Genomic DNA, 16,113 nt, shown 5'->3' on the forward strand with positions numbered 1-16,113 from the left:
TTGCATAAGGATATCAGTTCGGAATCTACCGTTGCCGCACGTCGGTCTGCTGAAAACGACACTTGAAAGGTTTTTGAATGACGGCCCGTGAGAAATGGTTTGCTTCCTTGTCCATTGAGATGTCGGGACGTATGAATTATTCAAGCTATTTGGCAAATAAGCTTATTCAATTTTTAAAAATTACTCTAATCGGACGGTTTGTTTATAGACAAAGACGATTTCAGTTCCGTACAGGAACACGGTCATCTTCTTTCTTTGAACTCGTCCTTCCAAGTGTTTTGACGTAATGTTTCTAATTTAGGGTGCTATTAGTAAATGATCGTCGAATTTTTGGCCTGGTTTAAGTAGTCAGTATTCAAAGAACCTGTAATTTGTAGGGGTAATGTAGGTGAATTTATAATGGTAAGAACTCTCATGAAAACAATGTTTAATATCGTGGTCATTCCAAAGAACCGTTCGTTAACCCGCCCTTCATCGTAACAATACCATGACTTAAATAGAAGACATACATATACAGTCATTCTGACTGACCATACCAGGTCATTGACCACTATCCGTCAATAGACAATTTTTTTCCAGTAAATACAATAAAATAGTTTCAAACCTGTAACGTTCATTCAACGAGGAACATAGATTCTCAAACTTTTAACGGCAATTTCTAACCATGAACAATTACCATTTATCTACATAAATAGTATTCAGCCATCTCGAATTCCACCATTTCACTGAAAAACAAATATTGGTGACAAAGATATAACAAATCAATGGCTACCAATATCGGTCAATAAAACTTTCTGCCCGTAACGTTTTTAGAATCGTCAAACAACTAAAACGTTTATAAGAAATGAATAGGCCAGATATAAAAGTAGTATATAAATTTGGTAACAAGACTGTATGGAAAATATTTCATAATGTAAAATTTTTTGATTTTTAAGATTTTTTTTTTTTTTTTTTCGTATTGGCTTTATAGCCATAAACCATGCGTAGCCATGCCACAGAAGATAATATTTATCTATGTCAAAAAACAATAATAACAATCAAAAGAAAAGAAATGGTAAATAATGAACATTTTAACAAGAATTTTTGATAGTTAGACATAACTTTAAATTAATTAACCAATTAGATATTAATTTTCATTATTATTACTGTTATTTAGAGAATGCAAACACATAATATAATGTATAACATTAATATATTTATGTATACATGTTTTTATAATGTTTTAAATTAATTTTCGTCAGATGTTTTAGATATTTTCTTTTGAAAGGTTCAGAGAGAGGGGAAGTGAGAAGGAAAGAGAGAGAGAAAATAGTAAAAAAACGTAAGGATGAATGACTAGTGAGAAAAAAGAAAAAAAGTCAATAAATGAATATAGTTTTATTTAATACTCTTGCAAATTTAGGTCGCAAACGACCTCTCTTACAATTAACTAGTAGAGAGAGAGAGAGAGAGAGAGAGAGAGAGAGAGAGAGAGAGAGAGAGAGAGAGAGAGAGAGAGAGAGAGAGAGAAAGAGATGTGATACTAAAAACGAGAAATATAATTATAAAAGGACCCCATCGAACCCATAGTTTGTTATTGTTCTTGTTATGCAGGTCGATGGAGGAGTGCTGAGAACTCCATCTACTAAATAGAACATAGGTTTTCTTGACCTACCTGGATTCTCCTGATAATTTTTATATCCGTATATGTTGGTATCTTATTTTGATGTATGTAGATGCTAAAACTTTGATGATAGATGTAGATAAGTTAAAATGAAATTTAAAAAACATTTGCCGAGTTTCAATAAGAAGTGGTAAAGGCTGACCGAGAAAAAACAATAGAAACGATGACAGATACATACAAATACACAGAGATAAGGTAATACATCCCCATTGATTTATGGCCATTGATACAACAGGTTAGATCATAGTCAACAAAAGTGTAAGGAGGTAGATATAGATGTAGATGTAATTTCAGGGTATAGTATACTGCGCCCTTTAAGAGCTTTTGTATCCCCCGTGCTCTGTGTAAAGTACATCGGTGAGTCCTATTTCATCAAGAAACTTGATTAATAATCCGGGTTTCACTGGTTGAAACTCTTCTATGGTCACATTTTACATCCCAAAACATTTCCTCCTGCGGGTTAGTGTAGCTCCGCAGTTTGTTTGTAGATGTGTTGGTGTCTCTTCTGCCTCTTTGCAGAATCTGCATGTGCCCTTTTGGATTATTCCAATCTTCTTTCAGTGTCCATTTAACTTACAGTGTCCTGATAGAAATCCTATTAGGATTTGCGGTTTATATCTGCTCCCCTTGACACATGCTGTAATTTCTTTCCTTCCAAAATTGGTTAGAAGATACTTGGATTGTCTGGGTCCAATGAGTGAATTCCATAGTTCCCTCATTTTCTTTTTGTCCTTCTGTCCGAGATACTCATTAATAGTGTGGGTTCCTATGCCACAGAAGGGTTCAGGTCCTGTCAGCGGTGTAGCAGCTCCTTGCCTTGCAAGGGTGTCACCTTTCTCATTGCCTTCTACTCCCATGTGTCCTGGGACCCAGGAGAGGCTAACTTTGTTCTGCGTATCTAATATGTTTAGTAGGTTCTGCAGTTCAGCACCATCCTTGAACTAATGATATTTAGTTGAATGATAGTGCTTTGATGGCTGCTTGGCGATCTGACATGATAGCTATATTCTTGCTTTTGTACCCTTTACTTAGGTTGAGTTGGGTACATCTTTCGATTGCATGAATCTCAGCTTGGAAGATACTGATGTATTTTCCCATGGGTTCTGAGTATTTGGTTCCAGGTCCAAATACTCCTGCCCCTGTACCTTCTGTGTTCTACATCCATCTGTGTACCAAAGGATGGTGCGATTCTTAAAAGAGGTGCTTCCCTCTCGTTCCTATTCTTTTTTGTACCTAGGTTTATTCGGAAGTTTTGATTAGGAGGTAGCTCAAAAATCAAAATATATCTTATATTTTACATCGATGTATAATATACATAGGTACACATTGATAGAGAGTGACTTATATTATGTGCAATAACAATAAGTACGTAGCTAGTTTACCCAGGATGGTCAAAAACATGTATCATAACAGGAGATGGGGAGAATCGTCTGTTATGAAAATTATGTTGTATGATGCAATACTCACAACTATTAAAGAATAATCGTAATAACAGAGATATTAGTGCACAAAATAATAGAAAACTGAAGATAATAATTTTTCTTTATCGACCGTGAAAAAAATCTGTAGTGAAACAGATCTGGGATTTATTTACATATTCGTTCTTCTCGTTGTATAATCATATGGCATTTATAACGGATTCGGTGATGTCATATTATTATGATTAGAGGCGTCATATTCCAAGTGTGACCAGAAAATTTAATAGGTGAAGTGAAAGTCTTGACCATCAATTCGACATAAAGAAACAAAGCTTAAAAATTAGACACATTTTTATATGATGCAACGTGAGAAAAATGTAAAAATACAGTGTCTAACCAGACAGTACGAAAGCCATTGAATATATTGGATATTTTTAGTATGTAGTATGAATAGATTTTTTTTTAAAGAAAGCATTTCACTTAGTATGACGTTAGAGTTGTGTAATTTCCCGAATAGCAAGTAACACTTTCCACCTGTGATTTCACTAGATCGGCTATCCGACAATCCGTAGCACCAATGGCGTTTTAATCTGGGAAAAGATAATTCTTTACGGATTAAAACAATCCATGAATACATCTGTTATAAAACATTTTTACAAAATTCTTCTCTATCCTGATTGGGACAATCGTTAAGTAAATAACAGTCCGTAAATGAAAAATAAAAGTAGTTTTCTCTGGTAAAATGCTAAAGAAAGATAACATTAGCCGAATTCCTATATTATGACTTATAGTTTCATGAGATTTATCGGCTAACGTTGATCCCGGAACCGATTTTAACAAGCATATTTCAGTTAATGAGTACAGCCACGTGACTTTCATTCCGAGGTGAATGTGATAGCCCGGTAGCATAAATGCTGTGATGTAATTGATATTTGATCGTTTTATTTTAATCTTCATAACTGCAAAAAAGTTAGGGGTTATTTTAATTTTTTTACCTTTAAGAAAATATGTTTTTGTTAAACATTAAAACTAAGTATTTGAAACTTAATATACTTGCGGTTAACCGAGGAACTTAACCGAAGGACGTCTATAAAGAAATTATTTCATAAATTTGTCTATTTAAATTAATTTAAATTTTTCCTTTTGGTATTTTAACTACGTTATAACTAAGCCGATTAGTTCCAAAACTGGCTTTCAACATTTTCAAAATTTTTACGGGAGGCACAAAAACCATGATGGCTAAATTTTTTAATTAATTTTTATTGGAAGGAAAAGAAGGTCTATAAACATTTAAGGCATTGTTTTCAATGTTGTATTTTATTCAGATTGTTAAAGGGAAGTTTAAATTTTGGATTGAGCCGGTTTTTTAAGCAATCTGTGTTGCTATCCCACCATTTTGGAAGAATAAGTTGAAATTACTAAGTCCGATCTATTTTCGTACACCTAGTTTCAATAAAGGCAAAATAATATTATGATTTCTTAGGTAGGAAAAAAGTCGTGGAAATAAAAATTTTATTGGAGAAAAATGACAGTCAAAATTGGATTGTGCCGGCTTAGATCTAAACCAATGAGTTTGGACACTTTTTTTCAGTCGCTTTTTGTCAGAAAGTTTTGCTAATTGAAATGTATTGAAAACTGGTGGAAAGTAAAAAAAAATGTTTAAACAAATGTGGATTGAATCTGTTTTGAAATTTTTCTCCCGAATTAATCTATAAAGGGTGTTCTTTTTTAGACGACCCGGCTGATTGAACCAACGGCGCTATCAAAAAAACAAAAAATACTTCTTTAATATTTTTTAGTCTAGTTTCCAATTTTTTCCTTTTTTTGGATAAAAAATATACAGCATATTTTGTCAATGTTTGTATACTATAAATAAATCAGTCGTACATAAACTCGCCATAGATCGGAAAAAAATGCTCTTCGGTTCAGTTTGAATGGAATACTGAATGTAAAATACTATCGTAAAATGCATTTACTTCCAGGAATTAAGATATGCTCTCATAATACGGGTTTCACCAACAATGACAGAATGTAAACATTAATGGCAATTAACGTTTACTTTAGTGAAGAAGCAAATTATTGGAATTAACACGGAAACAAATAAAATGCGTTTTTTCAAACTTTTGGCCATAACTTTCAGCGTAAAGAATCGTTTAAAATGATCTCTAAGGATGTATAGGGAATTTGAAATTTTGAAGTTGAACGGGGACTGATGGTGCCTTGCATAATTTTTCTCCAAAAAAGCTAAAAATTTGAAACTAGACTAAGTAATATTAAATACGTATTTTTTGTTTTTTGATAGCGTCATTAGTTTAAGAGAAATTCAGCCGGGCCATCAAAAAAAGGACATCCGGTATATTGTTTTTTCTTTTCAACAGTATTTAGCAATTATTTTGAATCTAACCTAATCAGGGCCGGCAAAATCAAAATCGAAGCTAAATTCCATAGTGAAACTTAACTTAATTTGATGAAGAAGCAAATTATTGGAATTAACACGGAAACAAATAAAATGCGTTTTTTCAAACTTTTGGCCATAACTTTCAGCGTAAAGAATCCTTTTAAATGATCTCTAAGGATGTATAGGGAGTTTGAAATTTTGAAGTTGAACGGGGCCTGATGGTGCCTTGCATAATTTTTCTCCAAAAAAGCTAAAAATTTGAAACTAGACTAAGTAATATTAAATACGTATTTTTTGTTTTTTGATAGCGTCATTAGTTTAAGAGAAATTCAGCCGGGCCATCAAAAAAAGGACATCCGGTATATTGTTTTTGTTTTTTTCAACAGTATTTAGCAATTATTTTGAATCTAACCTAATCAGGGCCGGCGAAATCAAAATAGAAGCTAAATTCCATAGTGAAACTTAACTTAATTTGATAGTTTACACGAAAGGCCAACGAGCGACCCTGGTTCCAATTCTTCATTCTCCTGTCACCCCCAAATAAAGAATTTACGATCCGAATTCACCCTCGCACTCTTCCCCGACTTTTCCACCCCGTCCCAGGCTGTTCGTGGGCATCACAAAGGTGCACAAGTGCTGTCAAAAGGTGTGCAGGTTGAATTGCGATCCCCCCTTCGGATCTAGAGAGGGGAACTACTCTATATATAAGACTGGGCGGGTCCTTTTCGAGTCATACCTAACTGAAAGAAAGGCGACTATGACAACGTTTTACACAGTAAGTATTTGTTTACTAAAAAAAAATTCAATAAAGATAACAATAATGACAAACGATAGCCTTGAATTAGTTTGTCTATACAAATTATTTTGGCCTACCAACATTTTTTTACTAAACGGTAACAGTTAAATAGAGCGATTAACATAAAAGAGGACATAATAATAAAACCAGATTTTTCGAACATTTATTGATATCAATATCTACTTCTAATTACTTGTCTAAATATTTGGGGGACTTAAACTAAACATTACAATTAGATAAATGCATATTAATATAAAATAGTAGGACAACAAGAATTAATGCGGTCTTTTACCTTTAAAATTGTAAATTTTTCAATTTTTATTTAAACCAATTTTATGAACTTTATAACTTAAACATAAGCTGAAAATAAAAAAATTAATTTTAATCTCACTCACAATTAAGATAAACAATAATTAGGCATTTAAAAGAATGTGTAACAATTTTTAAATTAATTTGTATTAAAAAGTTTAAACAAGTTAATTAATTTTATTTACAGCCCAAAAGTTTCTACGTATAATTTAGATTTTCATAGAATTTAAGTTGAAATGCTACTTATTTTTGTTTTAAACTTAGAATTAACTAGTTTATAGCCCAATTGAATAAATAATATTTAACTAATAAACGATCATCCGAATACATTTTATAAAGTATGAATAATATTTAAGCCCGTGACTTAATATTTGTTCAGTCTAAACTTGGCATAATTTGTTGGCTTTTTTATGGTTATATTATACAATCTAATTAGTTTTGTAAAATGAAACCATTGATATGTATAAATTTACACAACATAAATTATTTACATAATCGTTCCTGAACAAATTTAAGTCTTACAAAATTCTCTTTGAAGTTTAAAAAACTGAGACAACTCAAAAATATTTCACGGACATGCAACATTCCTTTTCAAATCATAAATAAATTATTCAAAATAAAATTAAGTTTAATTTTATTTTAAGCTTAGACTTATTGTCACTTTAACACTTTAAGTATAAATTTAATTAAATATTTATGACAAGATTGATTTTATAAACAAATTATTTTTATAATAAAAAACTGACAAATCACGGACAAAATAATATATTTAATTAATTAATTAATCGAAAACTATCAAAACACGTGATAAGTTGAATTTTCGTTGTCCATTTTTCATTATTGTTTTGAATTTTCGTTGTCATTCAGTTTTAAATTATTATTTGTAATCTTGTAACAGTCCCCAAATATATAGTTGTATAAATTTATACTGCCAGATAATTATTTTTCGAGTTAAAAGTCATATATGAAGTTGAAAGTCTTAATCTTTAAGTCGAAGTAAGTTAAGAATTGTACGAAAAACATAGGGACTTTGAATTGTCCTTCTTAATCCTTGGCAGACAGCAGACAGCATATTCATGCAATATGCTTATATATAAATAATTTATTTATATAATAACGGATTATTTATATAATCAATCATGAACTAATTCTAATCAGATTTTCGTTCAAGTTTAAACAACTGAGACAACTTCAAAAAAATATATCACGGTCATCCGAACTTCTTGTTAAAATTGGAGGACAGCAATGAATAAAAGAATAATACTATTTTCCGTTTTAAAAGACAAAATTGAATATAATAACGCGTTATTATTACATTAATAATAATGTAGAAGGTAATATTCTGGCAGAAAGTATATAATATAATTAAACGCTATGGTATGTACCGTAAAACGTTAAATAATTGTTCTTTCATTCTAAAATAATGGGAATATTTTTCAATTTTTTCAAACAAGTTTTTATTACGATTGAAAAGCTATCAACTTCAACGACGAAATCCTTAAGATATATGTTTATTTCGTTTGATTCTTTTACTTGGTCTTGATTCTTCTGACTAATTCGAGTAGTGAGGACAGTGAAGTTCGGCCGAAAACAACTCAGATTCAGCTTAAATCCGAGCCGAAAATGAAAATTCTCTTGTACTACAATCATCCCATAATGTAGACGTAATGGGTTTCGCAACGTCATAAAAATCCTATAAGGCGAGCGGTGCAAGGACGTTTACCGTCCGTCGAATTCCTCCGTTCCGCGACCACCAGCCACGTTCGACAAAAGAATTCCACAACGGTTGTTAAACCAATTACGATTGAGTTATTAACCTTATACAGTGTTTTAAAATAAAGGTTATTTCAAGGGAAATCGCCCTACATTTCTATTGGGCAAACTAATGATACGGGACAAAAATCTCTTTTCGAAATGTTGCGCATTTATTCATATTAGGCGTGCGCGTAATGCAATTAAAACGGATATTTTTCATTTACAACCATAATACACCTAAAACAAGAATTTTTCCCTGATTTAATAAGTTTCTTAATTGAAAATAATAAACAACTGGCATCAAAATTCGATCAGAACAACAAGTTCAACAAATAATTAAAGAAAACAGTTGACCATCCTAAAATATAGTTAGCCTTTGCAATATTTAAATAACCTTAAAAACAAACCTTTATTAACCTATTTTAATATGGTATATGCGTATAACAGCGCTAGATTAATAAAATAAATAATATTTGGTTTTATATTGAAAACCTACCTATTTTACACAAACATATCTGAAATATATATATATTTTTTAAATTCTATTTCTGTACCTAAAATCCTACTAATAAGTCTGAGTAACAAAGCAAATGATAATCAAAAAGTTCCTTTTGGAAAATTTTAAAATTTCGTCCTTTATGGCTAATTTTCTAAAAATTGACTCTTTGAAAACAATTCAGTAACTGAATATTTTTCGGTGGCCGCAACGGTTAGAGAGTTCATACGGAGACTCAACACTGGGTCCCAGGTTCGAATCCCAGCGGCCCTGAATTCAAACCCAACCTATTTACACATAGGCTTTTACAAAAGTACCATCTTCCTGGAGGTTCATATGACCTTCCGGTTGCGATCCTTCATTAAAAAATCGCGTTGAATAAGCATGACGTGAAAAGCTCTTTTGTAGTATGAAATACCACGTGTACAACTTTACAAAATTAAAAAATCTCGGTTTTGTCAAACCTTTTACTTCAGACTACGGTAACCCCTTCGCTATTAAAATGTTTTATCTGTCATTGGTCAGAAATCATCTTGAGTATTGTCCGGGATCCATTTACTAACAGTGACATTTATCTGTTCAGCGTAGGGCTACGCTTTTGTCTTTCAAATTGGGTGCATCTGATTACTTTACCTATAGTGTTAGGCTTCTTTTTACTGAGCTTCACTCTTTGTTATGTTGCCTGTCTCACCTTCATATGGTAAGTTCTCAATTCTCGGAGCTCTTTTCTGGAGATTCGCTCATGCCTTGGCCTACAAGTTCCTCAACGTGTTTGATGAGGTCATTGTTTTTGGAACACCATCGCATGGTTACATGAGGTAGCATTCTTGGGAAACTCAATTCCTACAGACTGTGATTTTTCTAAGACTCTTTATATACTTTTAAAAAAATCTGTAATCCTTAATGTTCTTATCAATTGTTTCTGTTTTGAAGAATTTTTAACGTGATAGTCTTTAATTTTTATCATATTATTTTAATATACATCTTGTTACCTTTGTGACATTTAATTTGGTTTATTCTTATGATTATGCTTTGTATATTTATGACTGCTCATTTTTGGACCTTGCAGCTAGATAGAGCTTATATTATAAATAAAAACTTAAAAAAAAAGGACGCAACTTGTCTGACCAAAATTGGAAAAATGGAGACTGCAGTGTCAGTCGTCCGACTCACGTAGTTGCCACGCTAGTGTTCCGGGGTTCGCACTCAGCATAGCTCTTGATGATGATGATTATGACGGGAGAGTAAGAAGCGGATGTTTTGTATTCCCAAGCTCTGCAGACTTCTGGTTTATTGTACTTTGCCTTGTTCTTTCGTTCATATGAAACAAGCCGCCATAAAAAAAAATCACATTTCAATTTATTTTTCTTTTAAAATCACACAAATTAATTCTAATTAAATCATTGGTTGTCCACACGATTATAATATGCATATAATATTAACTATCATTTCGGACCGAATGTGTGTTTAAAAAAATTCTGCCTTACATATATTTTTGTCTAAAATAGCTCAAAAAACGTAAATAAACATTTTTCCATAATAGATTGCCTTGAATTTTTTTAAATCTAAGATTACATGACCACGGTACTGACTCATTTTCAGACCAAATGTTTTTAAATAAAAAATAACGGCATGATAGTTATTATGAATAAATAATAATAAACAGTACAGTTACTCACTGAAGATGGCGCAAGCCCGAAACGCGTTAAGGTAATTAAACGCTCGAGTGAGGACCGGTAAATGGACCTATGACGATTTCATATGTTTATTTGAACTAAAACTAATAGTAGAAAGTTTTGGTATTTGAAACTAAAGATGTTTTTTATGATTCTTGTAAAAACAGAAGAACATGTGACTTATTCAAAACATGCATACTAATATACTAGTCAAATTCCGCCTCTTTAGATCTGATTTATTAATGACCCTCTAAATCTCTCCTACCCAATCATCGATTTGGAATTTCCGCAGTTTAAATATTGAATAATTCCCTATTGATATGATTAATTTCCTCATTCCTGCTTCGGTCCCGGCAACAGTTTAGTCACAAGGATAAATGCTAATAGATCATAGTGGGTAGGAAGAAATACACGAAAAAACCTTGTAACACGTGCTAAACTAGTCTGATTGTCATCAATGATTCACAAACAACAGCGTCTTCTTTAATTTGACAAACTAAGTAGATACATTTTATAAATAAGTGAGCATGTATTGTAACAATACTGATGCTTCTGTTTAAAATTGAATTTGACAAATAGAAAAGGTGAAAGTTTACTACGTTAATTTATGTTTAATTAGAAGCCAAAAATTCGCCTCTTGAATAATAATAATAATATAACACTTAAGGTCCGTTACGTAATCACTGAATTTCGAAATATAGCACAACAATAAATGTGAACCGAATAAAACATTGCGTGGGAAATTAGATGATTATTTAAAACGATTTGTTTTCAGTTGTTCGCAGCTTGCCTGCTGATAGGAGCAGCATGGGCGCAGCAGTACACGACCCCAGTGCCGATCCTTAAGCAGATCAACAGGCACAACGACGACGGTTCCTACTCCTACGGTTACGAAGCGGCCGACGGCAGCTTCAAAATCGAGACTAAGTACCCGACCGGCGAAGTCTACGGGAAGTACGGTTACGTCGACGATTCTGGAAAGGTGATCATTTATAATTAGGCGTTTATAATTGTAGCAAAGCGGTTTTAATGCTAGATCCTCGCGGTCTTACACGTTTGACGATAAAATCAGTCATGGAAATATTTAAGAAAATATCTGTGGATGTGTATTGAGTATGTTTTTTATTCAACAACTTGGAGTATTACATGAAATTGTACATAACAAAAGGTAGATAAATTTAAATGCATAATTCCAAATAGTAAACCGCAGGTTAGTTGAAGCCTACAAAATCATAATACATAAAGCTATTCATAATTAATTTCCCAGTATTTTGTACACTATGACGTTTGTTAATAAATTAAGCATGGATGCAACGTGACAATTATATTACATGTTTGTTTGTTAGCCCTAAAGTATAATATCCATTTGCGTCAAATTAGGTGCTTTCCACAGGACTCTCTGGGCTTTTAAAAAAATCCATTTATGTTAATTCGAATTTAACATAAAAACATTAATGAAATAAAACGAAGTATTAATTAATAATAAATAAATCACCTAAACTCTAAAGTTTGTCTAGAATTTTTCTTGGTAAATCTTGAAACTATGATAACTTATGATAAACCAATTGCTGATGGATTTCAGACAAATCTTCATGTGGATTAAAAAAACTACAGTTTTAGAATTTGTAAAAAAAATCTTAACATTGCGAGTGAGCACGCTACACCCTGTATAATTTTCAAAATTTTTAAGTGATAAGTTCTTATCAGTACATACATATATACAAACATATACATGACTTTGGAGTGCTGGACATTTTCAGTCGTTCCGATCATTTGGTTGATCTATTTTCGCATACATTCGTAAAATGTAACAAACAAAAATGGCGAAATACAGAGGCAAGGCAGACCAAAATGATAGGTAACGACCAAATTTCAGGCTCATGACATAGAAATCTCGCAATATTTACGTAACTTATACTAGAATACAAAAATAATACTTTTATTGGCAAGAAATCGATCTTTTGAATCGTGTAATAAATTGCCTAAGTTGGAAAGTTTACAAGCTTCTATTTAAACGGAGTTTTGATAGCGTTTCCTTTATTATTTTACGGTGTGTGATTTTGGATTTTTAATTTATGCGTTCCGATAAAAGGAAAACCACTTGGTTATATAACGCAAAGTTTATAGTAAAACTCTTGCAACATATGCTGTTGCAAAAATAAATGTATATAAAAAATACAAGAAAAATACACAGTTCAACTGGTTAATTAATGGTCTTTTGAAACATAACGAAAAGATAGGAAGCGTGCGTATCACCTTTCATAAATGGGACATGAGAATCCCGTGGGTCAATTAAGTTTGCTCCTGTTTACAAAAGCGTTTCTACATATTCCGAAGATTTTGAAAAAAATAATACGGTAAAAGTCTTTCGACACGGTTTTTTGGGGGGCGATGTTACATAAAACTGTCTCGAGGTCTGAGTCTGTTATGGACTGGAATGTGAAGCTCGTTCATGCTGAAATAAAGTTTGTAACTTAATAAATAAAAATTGAAACACTCCTTTACCATTATCTTACAATGATAAACGAATAAAATATTTTTTAATTGACGAAAGAAGGATGAATCGACTGTCAGGATATCACCAGTAAGTTAGAGATCAGCGATGCGGTCATCAAAACAAGTAACTTTTGTTACTTATGCCAAGCTTTCGACCTTTATTAAGGTCGTCTTCACGGCTCTACAACTAATTACAACGTTTATAATTAATAATAAATAACACAATAATTACCAGATAACAATGGATACTAGTCACAATATTAAAAGTAAAAAATTATAACGATATCGGTAAAAAACAATAATACATATATATGTAACCAAATGAGAGGAAACCAATTGTGGTTATAGATATGCCACAATAAAGGTTGAAAGCTTGGCATAAGTTACAAAACTTACTTGTTTTGATGACCGCATCCCTGATCTTTAACTTACTGGTATTTTTTAATTGGTAAAATTGATTTGTTTATTTGATTGATATTGTTAAATAACTGAAGGAAACTAAGTACATAAATGATATTCATGATTGTATGTATTATTAAAATAAGTTAGTTTTTATACAGTAATGGCATTTCAAGCTTTAAATTATTTTGCAGACTTTTTTCTTATATAATATATTTTTTAAATAGAAATGTACATTTCACTGCGTAAATCAGTTTTTACCACCTAGGATCGAAGCAGGAGAGTATGATTAGGAGAATAATTTATTATTCAAGGATAAACGACAATATGATTAATTTCATTGATTTAAACCCGCTAATCTTTCGTCGCCCACTTTGTGTATTAATGTATACTTTGTCTCAATACGATTCTCAATGAATAGAAAATAATTTTTAGCAGTTCGTCAAATAGGCGTTGGTTTAAGGCAACAACGGGATTAGATGGAAAGCACAAGTTTAAAACAAAACTTAAAAGTGTTCACTGCTTAACGAAAATGAAAGATTTTCTTCTTGAACTCTTGAGAGACAACATCGATGAACTTAAAGTTTTCAATGTTTATTTTATTTAAATTGGTAAAATAGTTATCCTGGAAGAAGCTTTTAAAATAATCCCGGTGTTGTAATATTTTAAGTAAACTGAAAGTAGTTCAACTTGTGCAATCATTATTATAAAATATAATTTTTATTTCTAGGTAAGAGAAGTTGAATATGGAGCGAGCAAACGCGGTTTCGAACCTGCCGGAAGTGACATAAACGTGCCACCGCCGACGCTCACACAGAATCAGGCTTCCGCGCTTCCCGAAGGCCAGGAGGACGACGGCCAGTACCGCGAGGACCCCAGCGTATACTACAAAGACGAAAAGTACAACAGGCCGGCACCCCAGTCTGTCTCCAGGCCCCAGCAGTACCACCAGACCAGCTACAAGTCCCAGCAGTACCAGCCTCAACCTCAGTACTACCAGCCGCAACAGCAATCCCGGTATTACCAGCCCCAACCACAGTACCAACAGCCCCAATACCAACAGCCCCAGTACCAACAGCCCCAGTACCAACAGCCGCAGTACCAGCAGCACAGGTTCAACCCCCAGGCTTATCTGAACCCTGCTCAATTCGCCACCCACCCTTCTGTTAAAACCTTCGATATTTTCTCGGGATCATACTCCCTAGACTATTCGGGAAAGAAATAAATTAGTATAAATCTATTTTTTTTCAAGGCACTGCTGTCGTGTACATATATGTGTAAAATATTCTAGATGTAAGTTTTTTAAAATAAAGTCGTTGTGTTTTACCCATATTTTTTATTTTTTCCTTTGTCATTGAACTTATAGTCTTAATGTAACAACACCTAAAAATATCTTAATGTAAAAAGGCACAAAACTGAAGAAAAATACTGTAGAACAATTCTTCTGGTTTATAAATATGTGTGTTCATAGCAACCTTATTTCCGAGATTTTTTAAATATTTGACACTATACGTATCAATTTTTTTACTACTTTTACTTCCATCACTCAAACACTTATTATTTTATTTAGTATAGCTATTTGCGTTGGAGCACTTCTGTACAAAAAATAAATTCTAAAGTGTTATATAATAGCAATGTCCGAATTTTATTATTATTTTTTCACCAACGTATTAAATTACTTAGAACGAATTACAAAGCGGAAATACAAAAAGACGTCCGAAGAAATAAAATTCATATAATAAAATATTCTATTATATACATTCCGATTCGTATTATTGAAATATTTTAATGTGAAGATAATATCTTAAAACACCTTGAAATATGTTTTCCAATGTACTGGTTTAATGAAATCCAAAATATATCTTTCATTCTGAGAGCCACCCTTGGCCAAAGATGATTCATAATTTGAAGGACACGTAAATATTAAGAGAATGATTAATAACATAATTAAAAACGGGTTTCATCTATTGGTTAACCTTGCTTCGCATGATGTAATTAGCCTGTTCTTAAACCGTATTAAACTGGATTGGACGTAATACATAAGCATGTTACACCTTCGTCTCACAATTATGTAAAGAATTTTCAAACCGTTGAACTCTGAATTAAGCTGGAATAAAATGAAATTGAACTTTCTACAGATCTATATGGTATACTGTGGTATGCTTTGTTAAAGTGAGGTGATGAACCTGTTTGATCGCCTTAGCTCATATTGATCAGCAGAGGTCAGTTACTGGCAAAATAGTCAATGAAGTATATCCAGAAGAAAAAATGCGCAAGATAGAATAAGCAGATCGGAAAGATCAGATAGGATTTATGAATAATGAATGTACACGACAAAGATTTTGTAACTTTGGATCCGCATTACCTTGCTAGTTCATCGTTTCGCTTCTGTGCAATCAGAAGGCAGTATATACATAATATAAATTAATTTCCATCGTTACATAAAATCAGGTGTGATTTTGTACAGTACTAAGTGTTTGATTAAAATTAGTAAAGGATCCTTCATCCTTAGGAAGGATTCTTCTTCACGCTGACGGTGCTTTTCCCTTTCAATGTTTTTCAAGCTTACAGCACAGTTTGACTTCAGGCGATTTCTTGCCGCCAGACATTTCTCCGTCCGTTGGTACTAGCAGTCGGAATGTTAAGGACGACCGCGCCCCGTCCTTGGTGCAACGGGAGACATCTGACTTCCCTGCCGTCATAAGAG

The 16,113-nt window shown here is 32.6% G+C and overlaps 1 protein-coding gene across 1 annotated transcript; it reads left to right on the forward strand.

Annotated features, from left to right (window-relative positions):
• Nucleotides 1-6,151: 6,151 nt before the first annotated feature.
• Nucleotides 6,152-14,738, forward strand: LOC106673703 (gamma-gliadin). The gene is made up of 3 exons (XM_014405887.2): nt 6,152-6,254; nt 11,287-11,493; nt 14,137-14,738. Exons 1-3 carry the CDS (start codon nt 6,237-6,239, stop codon nt 14,629-14,631), a joined length of 720 nt encoding a protein of 239 aa, XP_014261373.1. The 5' UTR covers nt 6,152-6,236; the 3' UTR covers nt 14,632-14,738.
• Nucleotides 14,739-16,113: the final 1,375 nt, after the last annotated feature.

The sequence above is a fragment of the Cimex lectularius genome, unplaced genomic scaffold (assembly GCF_000648675.2).
Source record: "Cimex lectularius strain Harlan isolate CLEC.00 unplaced genomic scaffold, Clec_2.1 scaffold32, whole genome shotgun sequence".
In the NCBI taxonomy this organism is placed as follows: domain Eukaryota; kingdom Metazoa; phylum Arthropoda; class Insecta; order Hemiptera; family Cimicidae; genus Cimex; species Cimex lectularius.